This window comes from Salvelinus fontinalis, chromosome 21 (assembly GCF_029448725.1).
Source record: "Salvelinus fontinalis isolate EN_2023a chromosome 21, ASM2944872v1, whole genome shotgun sequence".
NCBI classification, from domain to species: domain Eukaryota; kingdom Metazoa; phylum Chordata; class Actinopteri; order Salmoniformes; family Salmonidae; genus Salvelinus; species Salvelinus fontinalis.
Window position 1 is genome coordinate 26,794,576 of NC_074685.1, and position 12,599 is coordinate 26,807,174.

Here is a 12,599-nt window from a genome sequence, read left to right on the forward strand (position 1 = left end):
TTTGACACTTATGAAATGCTTGTAATTATACTTGTGTCATTCTCAAAACTTTTGGGCACGACTGTACAGTAGCTCATAGCTCCTGCAGTCGTCTCCCCCGGCCAGGCATTAAAATACCCGGTTGAACTAATCAAACTCTTTATTGTCCTATTTTATAGTGTCCGCCCTTGAGTTTAGATGGCAAGATGATTAGTTAAATCATGCCTTTAAGTGTCTGATTGGAACTAAAGCCTGTCGTCCACTCTCCTCTCCAGGTCTCTGGTGTGCCAGCAATGGTTTGAACATTACAGTGCTGTGTAAGAAGACCAAGACTAAAGCACCTCCAATACCTGATTGTAGATGTAAACCTGCAGTCACATGATCACAGGCCCAGACTTGACCTATAAAGCCGCACTGCAATACTCTATTGTAAACACTGGACCCATTTCCTGTCCCTGATGCTTAATCCTCTACCCTCTGAGTGACATTGGATTGTTGGTTGGTCTGTGGCAATGGACGTGGTTGTGAATGTAATTGAGTATAAGAAGTGGGTTCATTGTGTTTACAATACTATATTGCAGTGGGGATAATAACTAACTAATCATTTTGCTTTTGTCTTACTACACAGCACTGTCATTTTCACACCATAACAATTGACCAGATCACAACAGTGTATCTGTGTTCCTGAGACAAGTAGAATACTGAATAGAGAATTTAAAAAGAGAATTCAATTTCAATGAGGTAGCCATCAGGGAATGAATGAATCAGGAGACGAATGAATGATCGAAAGCAATTGTGCCAGTATATAGCATGTGTAATCAGCCCATTCTGTGCCCATTCTCACTTTACTAATGAAATCATTGTTATTACCATGGGTCTACAAAGGTACATTCATCCCCAGTTATCAGTCTTTACACCATCTGCCAATGAAGCATGGACTTGTGAGTCATAAATACATAAATGCATCATGAATACAATACCTTTGGAATAACCTTGTTGAATAAGTTAATCAGCTAGTTCAAAAAGTAGAGTTTAGAAAAAAAGTAGACATTTAGATAATGTCACACGTTCACTAACGCTGAATTTCAATGGAAACTGTATTCATAGTGTGTGTTTGGCTTCACACATTGACATGTCTCTGTAGACTATGACATGGAAAAGCATTAATAACCATTCTATATTGAATGACAATTTTATTCATAGTCTACATCCTAAAGGGCATCCTATTAGCTATATAGTGGGCCCTATGAGCTCTGGTCAAAAGTAGTGCACTAAATATAGAATAGGGTGCCATTTGGGACATAGATATACACTACATGACCAAAAGTATGTGGACACATGCTTGTCGAACATCTCATTATCCAGACAATCTGGAATTTTCATGGTATTATTATTTCTCATAAAAACTAGAAGAGAAGCATTTAATCTCTCGTCAACACTCAACCAGGAAATACTGTATGTGCAGTTATAGGCATGTTGCTCTGTTTTGAGCCAGTTGCAGCTTTGCTAGGTGTTTCTTTGCTGCACTTGACCGTATTACTGGACAGTAATCAAGATGGGACAAGACCAGAGCCTGAACAACTTGTACAGTTGTGTCATAACTCTCCTGTGACGATCTGAAGGATCAGGTTACAGTGAGTCTGCTCTGTAGAGCGGGAAGTCGGATGTTTTATGGTGGGTCATACAATACGCTGCCCCTATTCTCTGTAGTGGTCGAGATTGGAATATAAACTGTGGAACACAGAGAGACACTTGGACATCAAAAGTTTGAATAATTAAAAATATTTATATTTTTGAGAATGTGGGAGGGGGCTGTGGACACTTAAGGGGCAGTCATGACAAGTGTGTTTCATTTGGTGATCATGAAGGACAGGAAACACATATAACTGTATCTCTTAAAGTGTACATTATCCAGCTGTCAGGTTTACATCTAAATATTGTGAAACGTATGTGATTAAACATGAAACTATTTGTGAAAAGATTTAATGTGATGTTAACCTTCTAAATGAGAAAATATGGGTTTTCATATTAAGTTAACCAAATCATTGGCCACGCCCACGTGAGCATAGACATTACGTTGGCGTCATGGACCGCCTTTTTCCACGGAGTATAAAACCACTTCCAACAAAATGTACATTAAGTCAGAGAACGCCGGGACGGAGTCCCCACGTTGGAATGGCTACAATTCTTTAGGCCATTAGACCAGAAAATATGGAGCTGACACTACATGTTGACATGGTTAAGAACTACAACTCTATAGGCCACGGAGACCAGACAGCTGTAGTTTTGGCTACACGGCTTGAAATGGTTAAACTCTGAGACTATCGATCACTACAGAATAAGAGCAAACCCTAGACGTATAATTACTAGTCTGCAGCTGGAAATTACGTAAGTGTAGTAGGAGAATATCGAGAACCACGGAAGCATCTATTCTACGCAACAACCATCTGTATGCCTGACGTATCCATTATGAACACAATCAGAGACTTTCTGTCGATTGACTCTCCAGCAGACGGACCGGCGACCACAGGGAGAGACAACAAGACATGCACTCGTAAATATGTAAATTGCTATTTATTTTTGATGGAGGGGTCATTCATGTAAAGTATTAGCAATTTCTATGAGTGTTGTTCTCAGCTATGAGTTTCCCGCTCTTGAGCATCCCACACCCCCTTTCCTTTTTCTACTAAGCCATCATACCGGTTTAGCCCACTAGGGACTTATCAATGCATTGTGTTAGTAACCAATATCTACTGTTTGTTTGTTATGTATTTCTGTGATTATTTAGTTAGTTAGTAAATAAATAATTAAGCCAATTTGTATGTTGCTGATTCATCATTTAGGCTAGTGCAGAGGTTAGGTTAGGTTAGGTTTGTGCAGATATCCAAGGGTTTGCGACGTTCAGTATGAGAACTGATGAGGTAGTAATGATACATTAATAGAAGACTAATCGATAACATATGAAAATATCTGAAGAGTTGATTCGGGAAATAGAGACTGTATAAACATTTTCCCGTGGTGACCCGACTTCCTAGTTATTTAAAGTTTACGTGACTAGTTTAATCACACAGAGATAATAACAGTCTTCACATTTAATGATAGTCACAGACACTGTCACGCCCTGAACTTAGTTATCTATGTTTTCTTTATTATTTTGGTTAGGTCAGGGTGTGACGAGGGTGGGTATGCTTGTTTTTGTATTGTCTAGGGTTTTTGGTATGTCTAGGTATATGTAGGTCTATGGTGGCCTGAATTGGTTCCCAATCAGAGGCAGCTGTTTATCGTTGTCTCTGATTGGGGATCATATTTAGGTAGCCATTTGCCCTTTTGGTTTTGTGGGTTCTTGTCTATGTGTAGTTGCCTGTTCAGCACTCTTTGTATAGCTTCACGGTTAGTTTTGTTAGTTTTGTTCAGTGTTCATTCTTATAATAAAGAGAATGTACGTATACCACGCTGCGCCTTGGTCTCCTCCCTACGACGGCCGTGACAGACACAACATTATGGTGCCCCTTGTGAGAAGTCTAAGATAGAATGAGGTCTTCATGATTGAATTAAGTATATATATTAATTGTACAAACATTTTACTGTACAAACAAACTATGTTAGATACGATATGAATAGAGCCCATTGAAGTTGTCCCGGTGTCGCGTATCTGATGACGTCAGGGTGTCTTAGGAGTTGGTGATGGCCAGCATCCCGGAGTCGCCTCTTCACTGTTGACGTTGAGACTGGTGTTTTGCGGGTACTATTTAATAAAGCTGTCAGTTGAGGACTTGTGAGGCGTCTGTTTCTCAAACTAGATACTCTGATGTACTTGTCCTCTTGCTCAGCTGTGCGCCGGGGCCTCCCACTCCTCTTTCTATTCTGGTTAGAGACAGTTTGCACTGTTCTGTGAAGGAAGTAGTACACAGTGTTGTACGAGATCTTACATTTATTGCTAATTTCACGCATGGAATAGACTTCATTTCTCAGAACAAGAATAGACTGACGAGTTTCAGAAGAAAGTTCTTTGTTTCGGGCGATTTTGAGCCTGTAATTGAACCCAGAAATGCTGATGCTACAGATACTCAACTAGTCTAAAGAAAGCCAGTTGTATTGCTTCTTTAATCAGGACAACAGTTTTCAGCTGTGCTAACATAATTGCAAACGGGTTTTCTAATGATCAATTAGCCTTTTAAAATGATAAACTTGCATTAGCTAACACAACGTGCCATTGGAACACAGGAGTGATGGTTGCTGATAATGGGCCTCTGTGATATTCCATAAAAAAAGATTCAGGTTGTCACGACTTCGACCGAGGCAGGCTCTCCTTCCCGTTCGGGTGGCGTTCGGCGGTCGTCGTCACCGGCCTATTAGCTGCCACTGATCCTTTTCTCCCCCTCCCTATGTGTTTATTGGGCGCACCTGTTTTGTATGAGGGTTAATTAGTTGGGCTTATTTAATCAGCCGGCATACAGGTTTCTTTGTGCGGGATTGTTTGTTTGTAAGTGGTGGTGTTTGTTCCGTGCATCGTGTTTGCTGTACTGTTTTGTATTCCCCGTGTCTGGGGTTGTTTAAGTGGTCACCCAGTGTGTTAGTTGGGTGGCTTAGTTTTCTGCATGTTCATTAAAGAACATTTGGTTATTGCACCTGCTGTTGCCTGCGCTTGACTTCCACTCCGACACCCAGGCCTTACAGAATCCCGCACCCAAAAAGAAATATGGAGTCAGCAGGAGCAGCGGCCAACCCTCTCCCATCAATGGAGGAACAGGTGTTCCATCACACCACGGTTATCCACCGTATTGGATCAGCGATGGAGTCAATAATGGAACGTATGGATCGATGGGAGAGGAGTGGTTTCCTCTCTCCACCTTCGGCTCCTCCAGCCCAGGACTCTCCATCCCTCGGCTCCAGCGCTCTCCATCTGACACTCCCGAGGGATTATGATGGATCGGCGGCGGGGTGCCAGGGGTTCCTACTCCAACTGGAGCTGTACCTTGCCACCGTAAGACCCACTCCCTCGGGAGCGGAGAGGGTGAGTGTCCTCGTCTCCTGCCTCACGGGTCGTGCTCTGGAGTGGGCGAACGCAGTCTGGAATGGCCCAGACTCAGCGAAGGAGCACTACCCAGAGTTCACCCGCCGTTTTCGGGCCGTATTTGACCATCCTCCAGAGGGCCGAGCGGCGGGAGAACGACTGTTCCACCTTAGGCAGGAGAAGAGGAGCGCCCAGGATTACGCGCTGGAGTTCCGGACCCTGGCTGCAGGATCTGGGTGGAACGACAGGGCCCTTATTGATCACTACCGGTGTAGTCTCCGGGAGGACGTCCGCAGGGAGCTAGCATGTCGGGACACCGCTCTTTCCCTGGATGAGCTGATTGACATGTCTATCCGTCTGGACAATCTGCTGGCTGCCCGCGGGCGTTCTGAGAGGGTCCTGTACGTTCCACCACCCAGCCCCTCCGCTCCTATTCCGATGGAGGTGGGAGGGGCTGGGCAGAGGGGTACCGGAGGAGGAGGCTCTCCCTGCACCAGCTGTGGTCGGAGAGGACACACGGCCGATCGGTGCTGGGGGGGTCCGTCTGGGAGTCGAGATGGCAGGCGGAACACTTCTCGATCACCCCAGGTGAGTCCGCACCAAACTCACCCAGAACCCCCTGTTAGTCACATGTTTGTCTTGATTTTTTTCCTTAAATTTTTCCCTTCTTCCCAGCATAGGGCGCTAGTCGATTCAGGCGCAGCTGGGAACTTTATGGATCGCGGACTCGCTTTTAGGTTACGGGTCCCGCTTGTGCCGATAGATTCTCCCTTTCCCGTGCACTCCCTAGATAGCCGGCCATTAGGGTCAGGGGTGGTCAGGGAGACCACGGTTCCCCTGGACATGGTGACGCAGGGGAATCATAAGGAGCGTATTAGCTTTTATATTATTGATTCGCCTGCGTTTCCGGTGGTACTAGGGATTCCCTGGCTGGCCCGGCACAATCCTAAAATTTCGTGGAAACAGGGGGTTCTCCAGGGGTGGTCAAAGGAGTGTTCTGGAAGGTGTTTGGGAGTTTCCATCGGTGCCACGTCGGTGGAGAGTCCAGACCAGGGTTCCACGGTGCGCATTCCCCCCGAGTATGCCGATTTGGCAATCGCTTTCAGTAAAAGGAAAGCGACTAAATTACCACCTTATCGACCGGGAAGGGATTGTGCGATAGATCTCCAGGTAGACGCTGCGCTTCCCAAGAGTCACGTGTACCCATTATCCCAAGAGGAGACGGTGGCTATGGAGACATATGTCACTGAGTCTCTGGGACAGGGGTACATTCGGTCCTCCATCTCACCCGCCTCCTCGAGTTTCTTTTTTGTGAAGAAAAAGGAGGGAGGTTTGCGTCCGTGTATTGATTATAGAGGTCTAAATGCCATCACAGTGGGGTTTAGTTACCCACTACCTCTCATTGCTACGGCAATGGAATCATTTCACGGAGCGCAGTTCTTCACAAAATTGGATCTCAGGAGCGCGTATAATCTGGTGCGTATTCGGAAGGGAGACGAGTGGAAAACCGCATTTAGTACCACATCGGGCCATTATGAGTACTGCGTCATGCCGTATGGGTTAAAGAATGCTCCAGCCGTTTTCCAATCCTTTGTAGACGATATTCTCAGGGACCTGCACGGGCAGGGAGTGGTTGTTTATATCGATGACATTCTGATCTACTCAGCCACTTACGCCGCGCATGTGTCTCTGGTACGCAAGGTGCTTGGTAGACTACTGGAGCATGACCTATATGTCAAGGCTGAGAAGTGTGTGTTCTCCAAACGAGCCGTCTCTTTTCTGGGTTATCGCATTTCCGCCTCGGGCGTGGTGGTAGGGAGTGACCGCATTAAGGCCGTGCGTAATTGGCCGACTCCGACCACGGTAAAAGAAGTGCAGCGGTTTTTGGGTTTTGCCAACTACTACCGGAGGTTTATCCGGGGTTTTGGCCAGGTGGCAGCTCCTATTACCTCACTGCTTAAGGGGGGTCCGGTGCGTTTGCAGTGGTCAGCAAAAGCGGACAGAGCTTTCAACAGGTTGAAGGCGCTGTTCACGGATGCGCCCGTGTTGGCACATCCGGATCCCTCTCTAGCATTCATAGTGGAGGTGGACGCGTCCGAGGCTGGGGTAGGTGCCGTGCTATCACAGCGCTCTGGTACGCCACCAAAACTCCACCCCTGTGCTTTCTTCTCGAAGAAGCTCAGCCCAGCGGAGCGTAACTATGATGTGGGGGACCGGGAGTTGTTAGCAGTGGTCAGTGCCCTGAAGGTGTGGAGACACTGGCTTGAGGGGGCTAAGCACCCTTTTCTCATCTGGACCGACCACCAGAATCTGGAGTATATTCGGGCAGCCAGGAGACTGAATCCACGTCAAGCAAGGTGGGCCATGTTCTTTACCCGATTCCAGTTTACCTTAACGTATAGACCGGGCTCCCAGAACGTAAAGGCGGATGCACTGTCCCGTTTTTACGACTCGGACGATCGGCCCACCGAACCCACTCCCATCCTTCCCGCCTCTAGGCTGATAGCACCAGTGGTGTGGGAAGTGGACTCGGACATCGAGCGGGCGTTACGGGCGGAACCCGCTCCTCCTCAGTGTCCGGTGGGGCGGAAGTACGTGCCGCTTGGTGTCCGGGACAAATTGATTCGGTGGGCTCATGTTCTACCCTCCTCGGGTCACCCTGGGGTGAAGAGGACAGTGGGGAGCCTTCGGGGAAGGTATTGGTGGCCTACCTTGGCAAGAGACGTTAGGGTTTATGTTTCCTCCTGTTCGGTATGCGCCCAGAGTAAGGCTCCTAGGCACCTTCCTAGAGGGAAGTTACAACCCCTCCCCGTTCCACAACGGCCTTGGTCGCACCTGTCCGTAGATTTTCTGACCGATCTTCCCCTGTCTCAGGGGAACACTACGGTACTGGTGATTGTGGATCGGTTCTCGAAGTCCTGTCGTCTCCTCCCGTTGCCCGGTATGCCTACAGCCCTACAGACTGCGGAGGCATTATTCACCCACGTCTTCCGGCACTACGGGGTGCCGGAGGACATTGTTTCTGATCGGGGTCCCCAATTCACGTCCCGAGTATGGAGGGCGTTTATGGAGCGGTTGGGGGTCTCGGTCAGCCTTACCTCCGGTTATCACCCTGAGAGTAATGGGCAGGTGGAGAGAGTGAACCAGGAGGTGGGTAGGTTTCTGCGGTCGTATTGTCAGGACCGGCCAGGGGAGTGGGCGAGATACATTCCCTGGGCCGAAATGGCCCAGAACTCACTACGCCACTCCTCTACTAACATGTCCCCCTTTCAGTGTGTATTGGGGTACCAGCCGGTCCTGGCACCATGGCATCCGAGCCAGACCGAGGCTCCTGCGGTGGAGGAATGGGTGCAGCGCTCCAAGGAGACATGGAGAGCCGTCCAGGAATCACTCCAACAAGCTAGTGGACGGCAGAAGAGGAGTGCTGACCGCCACCGCAGTGAGGCCCCCGTGTTTGTACCGGGGGACAGGGTCTGGCTCTCGACCCGAAACCTGCCCCTCCGCTTGCCCTGCCGGAAGCTGGGTCCGCAGTGTGTAGGGCCCTTCAAAGTCCTGAGGAGAATAAACGAGGTGTGTTATCGATTACAACTCCCTTCCTATTATCGTATTAACCCCTCGTTTCATGTGTCTCTCCTCAGGCCGGTGGTAGCTGGTCCCCTGCAGGACGGTGAGGTACCGGAGGTCCCTCCTCCCCCTCTGGACATCGAGGGGTCCCCGGCGTACACGATACGGGCCATTCTGGACTCGAGACGCCGGGTGAGGGGCCTGCAGTACCTCGTGGACTGGGAGGGGTACGGTCCGGAGGAGAGGTGCTGGGTACCGGTGGGGGACATTTTGGATCCGTCTATGTTGAGGGATTTCCATCGCCTCCATCCGGATCGCCCTGCACCTCGTCCTCCGGGTCGACCTCGAGGCCGGTGTCGGCGCGCTGCGGGAGCCGCGCGTCAGAGGGGGGGTACTGTCACGACTTCGACCGAGGCAGGCTCTCCTTCCCGTTCGGGTGGCGTTCGGCGGTCGTCGTCACCGGCCTATTAGCTGCCACTGATCCTTTTCTCCCCCTCCCTATGTGTTTATTGGGCGCACCTGTTTTGTATGAGGGTTAATTAGTTGGGCTTATTTAATCAGCCGGCATACAGGTTTCTTTGTGCGGGATTGTTTGTTTGTAAGTGGTGGTGTTTGTTCCGTGCATCGTGTTTGCTGTACTGTTTTGTATTCCCCGTGTCTGGGGTTGTTTAAGTGGTCACCCAGTGTGTTAGTTGGGTGGCTTAGTTTTCTGCATGTTCATTAAAGAACATTTGGTTATTGCACCTGCTGTTGCCTGCGCTTGACTTCCACTCCGACACCCAGGCCTTACACAGGTTCCAGCTGCAATAGTAATTTACAACATTAAAAATGTCTACACTGTATTTCTGATCAATTTGATGTTAAATGTACAAAAAATTTGCTTTTCTTTCAAAAACAAGGACCCCAAACTTTTGAACGGTAATGTATAATCATTTGTAAAAATGTCAAAAACTTTTTTTCCCCCTGAATTGTCATAATGGGGTATGTAGAATGTTATGTAACAAAATGTGGCTGTAATGTAATAAAATGTTACCAAAATATGGATTTCCTTGTTGTCATTTTCATGTCAGAGAAGGTGTAACCCACTTTTCAATATTGTGTTTTATTATTTCGTTTTGTTAGCAGAAAGGGCCTTCATTTATAGTTTCTGACAGACATTGACAGCTCTAGAACAGTAGTCCCCATCTTACACAAGCTTTTGTGACTCCGCAGACAATGTTGAAGGCCTTCTCCTCAGTGTGTGAGAGCTCAGTGTGTGAGAGACATTCAATATTCCTTGACAGTACAATACTGATGAAGTTATTCAATCTGTCTTTACAAAGGAACACTACAAGTTGGATCTTGAAGTTTAAATAACGTCACTGGTTACTGCGACCACAGTTTTAAGGCAAACTGACAGCCCAGTAGTGTTTAATCGCAGGGATTTTCTGTGCAGGGCCATTTCTGAGATAGCCATGCAGGCAGTCACTGGGGTATTGTATCCAATTTACCTGAGTGCTGGTCAATGATTCAAAAACTAAAGCCCATTCTGATCAATACCGGGGTTAACCAAAGTGATGCGTGTTATCTATTCCTCTCCTCCTCTCGCTCTCACTCTCTTATTCTCTTTTCCTTTTGTATTGCTCGCTCTAACTTTGTCCCTTAATTCTCTACACCTCTATTTTCAGTCACTCTGTTATTCTCTCTCGCTGGTCCCATTGTCCATTTATCTCCACTGTTTCTATGTTGTCCACCGGAATTAGGATTTCCAAAACCCAGAGAGGCACAACCTCTTGATTCAGCATATTTTCTCTCCCCTCTGACGTCCATTATAGCATAGTGACAAGTCATCACCTTTCTCCTGAGAACCCAATCTTCATATATTTCTTCTTCTCCCCAGCTAAGATCCACTACCAACCAACTCTACCCATTTAGAGAGAACACCTCACTCAGAACATGCCTGTTGGGCACTTGATGAAGTTCGTCATCACCTACCAGTGATGACTGTAACACACACACACACACACACACACACACACACACACACACACACACACACACACACACACACACACACACACACACACACACACACACACACACACACACACACACACACACACACACACACAATTTATTAACACCTTTGGCTCATAAGAGACTTGACACACATTGATAATAACACTAACACTTTTCTCATATAATGTTCAAAATATATTCTCAGTCTGTACTGTATATGAACATGATTTGTTAAAAACGAAATGTTAGTCTAAAATAAATGTGAGATAATGTCTAGATCAAGTTTATAAATTGCCTGGCTGGAATGATAAGACAGTAGATTGCACAATCAGATGGAACTGTGTAAATAGGCATTTTAACATAATAGATTTAGCAGGTTATGACTTGTGGGATAGACACCAGATGGAATGCGCTTTTAACCAATCAGCATTCAGGATTAGAACCACCCATTGTATAATATAATAATAATATACACAGTGGGATCTCTTGGGCACCTGTAAACATAGAGGGAATATCAACAATAAGGTCAGCACATAACTATATTGTCAGTATGCATTTTACAGTGCCTTCAGAAAGTATTCACATTCCTTTACTTTTTCCACATTTTGTTGTTTTTCAAAGTGAGATTAAAATGGATTTAATTGTCACTCTTTGTCAACGATCTACACAAAATTCTTTGTAATGTGAAAATGTATTCTTAAAAAAATTCTTCAAGCTCTGTCAGGTTTTTTGTTGATCATTGCTAGACAGCCATTTTCAAGTCTTGCCATAGATTTTCAGGCCAATTTGAGACAAAACTGTAACTAGGCCACTCAGGAAAATTCTATGTCGTCTTGTAAGAAACTCCAATGTATATTTGGCCTTGTGTTTTAGGTTATTGTCTTACTGAAAGGTGAATGTATCTCCCAGCCTCTGTTGGAAAGCAGACTGAACCAACTTTTCCTCTAGGATTTGTCCTGTGCTGTATAACAATTTTGAAAAACATAATTAAACTTTCACATTGTGGGTTATAGTGTTTAAGCCAGTGTAAAAGAAAATCTTCATTTGAATAATTTTAAATTCATGCTGTAACACAATAAATGTGGAAAAATAACCACACTGAAGGTTAAACACTCTGACAAAATTGGAACATCCAAAGTAAGGATAGAGATTGACTTGACTTGAATTTTGAATATTAGATTCAGTGATGTGCTGCATCTGTTACATTTTTGTTGTGTTTTGCTCTAAGATGTAATAAAGTGTGAACTTTGCCATGAACATTAGTGTGCTTTTACACAGTCAGTTAAAACAGCACAATCTCTTCTGAATAGATGGAAGTTCATCCCAACAAGCATAACACATTTACAATCCACTAATTTTGGAAACCGCAGACCTCAAGTGTACTATTAAGCTAGTGCATCGGGGGCGATCTGTGTGTGGTAAGTTCATCTAGCTCATCCAGCTGTCATTCCCTCTCTCTCCTCTTCTCTCTCTGCTGCAGGCGTTCTGGTGTGAGAAGGGTTTCTCGGGAGAGATAGTGGCACGACCCTCTGCGGAGTGTCCCTTGAGCGTCACCTTCAACGGCACCAGTCCCAGTGGGAGTGCTGCTCTCGTGGGCTTCATCTCTGGCGTGCAGGCCTACGATTGGAGCTCCAGAGAGGATGGATGGAGTGATACGAGGCATATGACGGAGACACAGGGAAGACAGCATAGACAATATGTGGAGTACACTCTCCCTGAACACGGCCCCGGGGGTCAGAGTTTCTATGAAGCGTAGATCATGTTATTAAAGACAGATATTGTTGAACTGTGAATAACCTAGCAAACAAGGCCCATGTTTTCACCCTGGTTGAAACCAGAGGCATCTATTGGATCATTACCCGACGGCTTCATTATTTTATTAAACATCCGGCTCGTGACATAACACCACCTACAGCTACAGAGATACAGTACAGAGCAAAACAGGGACACACAACACCTTACTGTAGACTGCCTGTCACCAAATACATACCAGATAGATGATCGAGAATGAGCGAAAAAACAGTTCCACTCCACTGGTAAATGT

At 46.3% G+C, this 12,599-nt stretch overlaps 1 protein-coding gene across 1 annotated transcript in view; it reads left to right on the forward strand.

The window, feature by feature from the left end:
- si:ch211-127i16.2 (probable flavin-containing monoamine oxidase A) overlaps positions 1-12,599 on the forward strand; it is a 46,033-nt gene that overhangs the window by 14,632 nt on the left and 18,802 nt on the right. Inside the window, 2 exon segments of the mRNA XM_055874011.1 lie at positions 10,437-10,533; positions 12,032-12,192. Coding sequence (XP_055729986.1) covers positions 10,437-10,533; positions 12,032-12,192 — 258 coding nt within the window.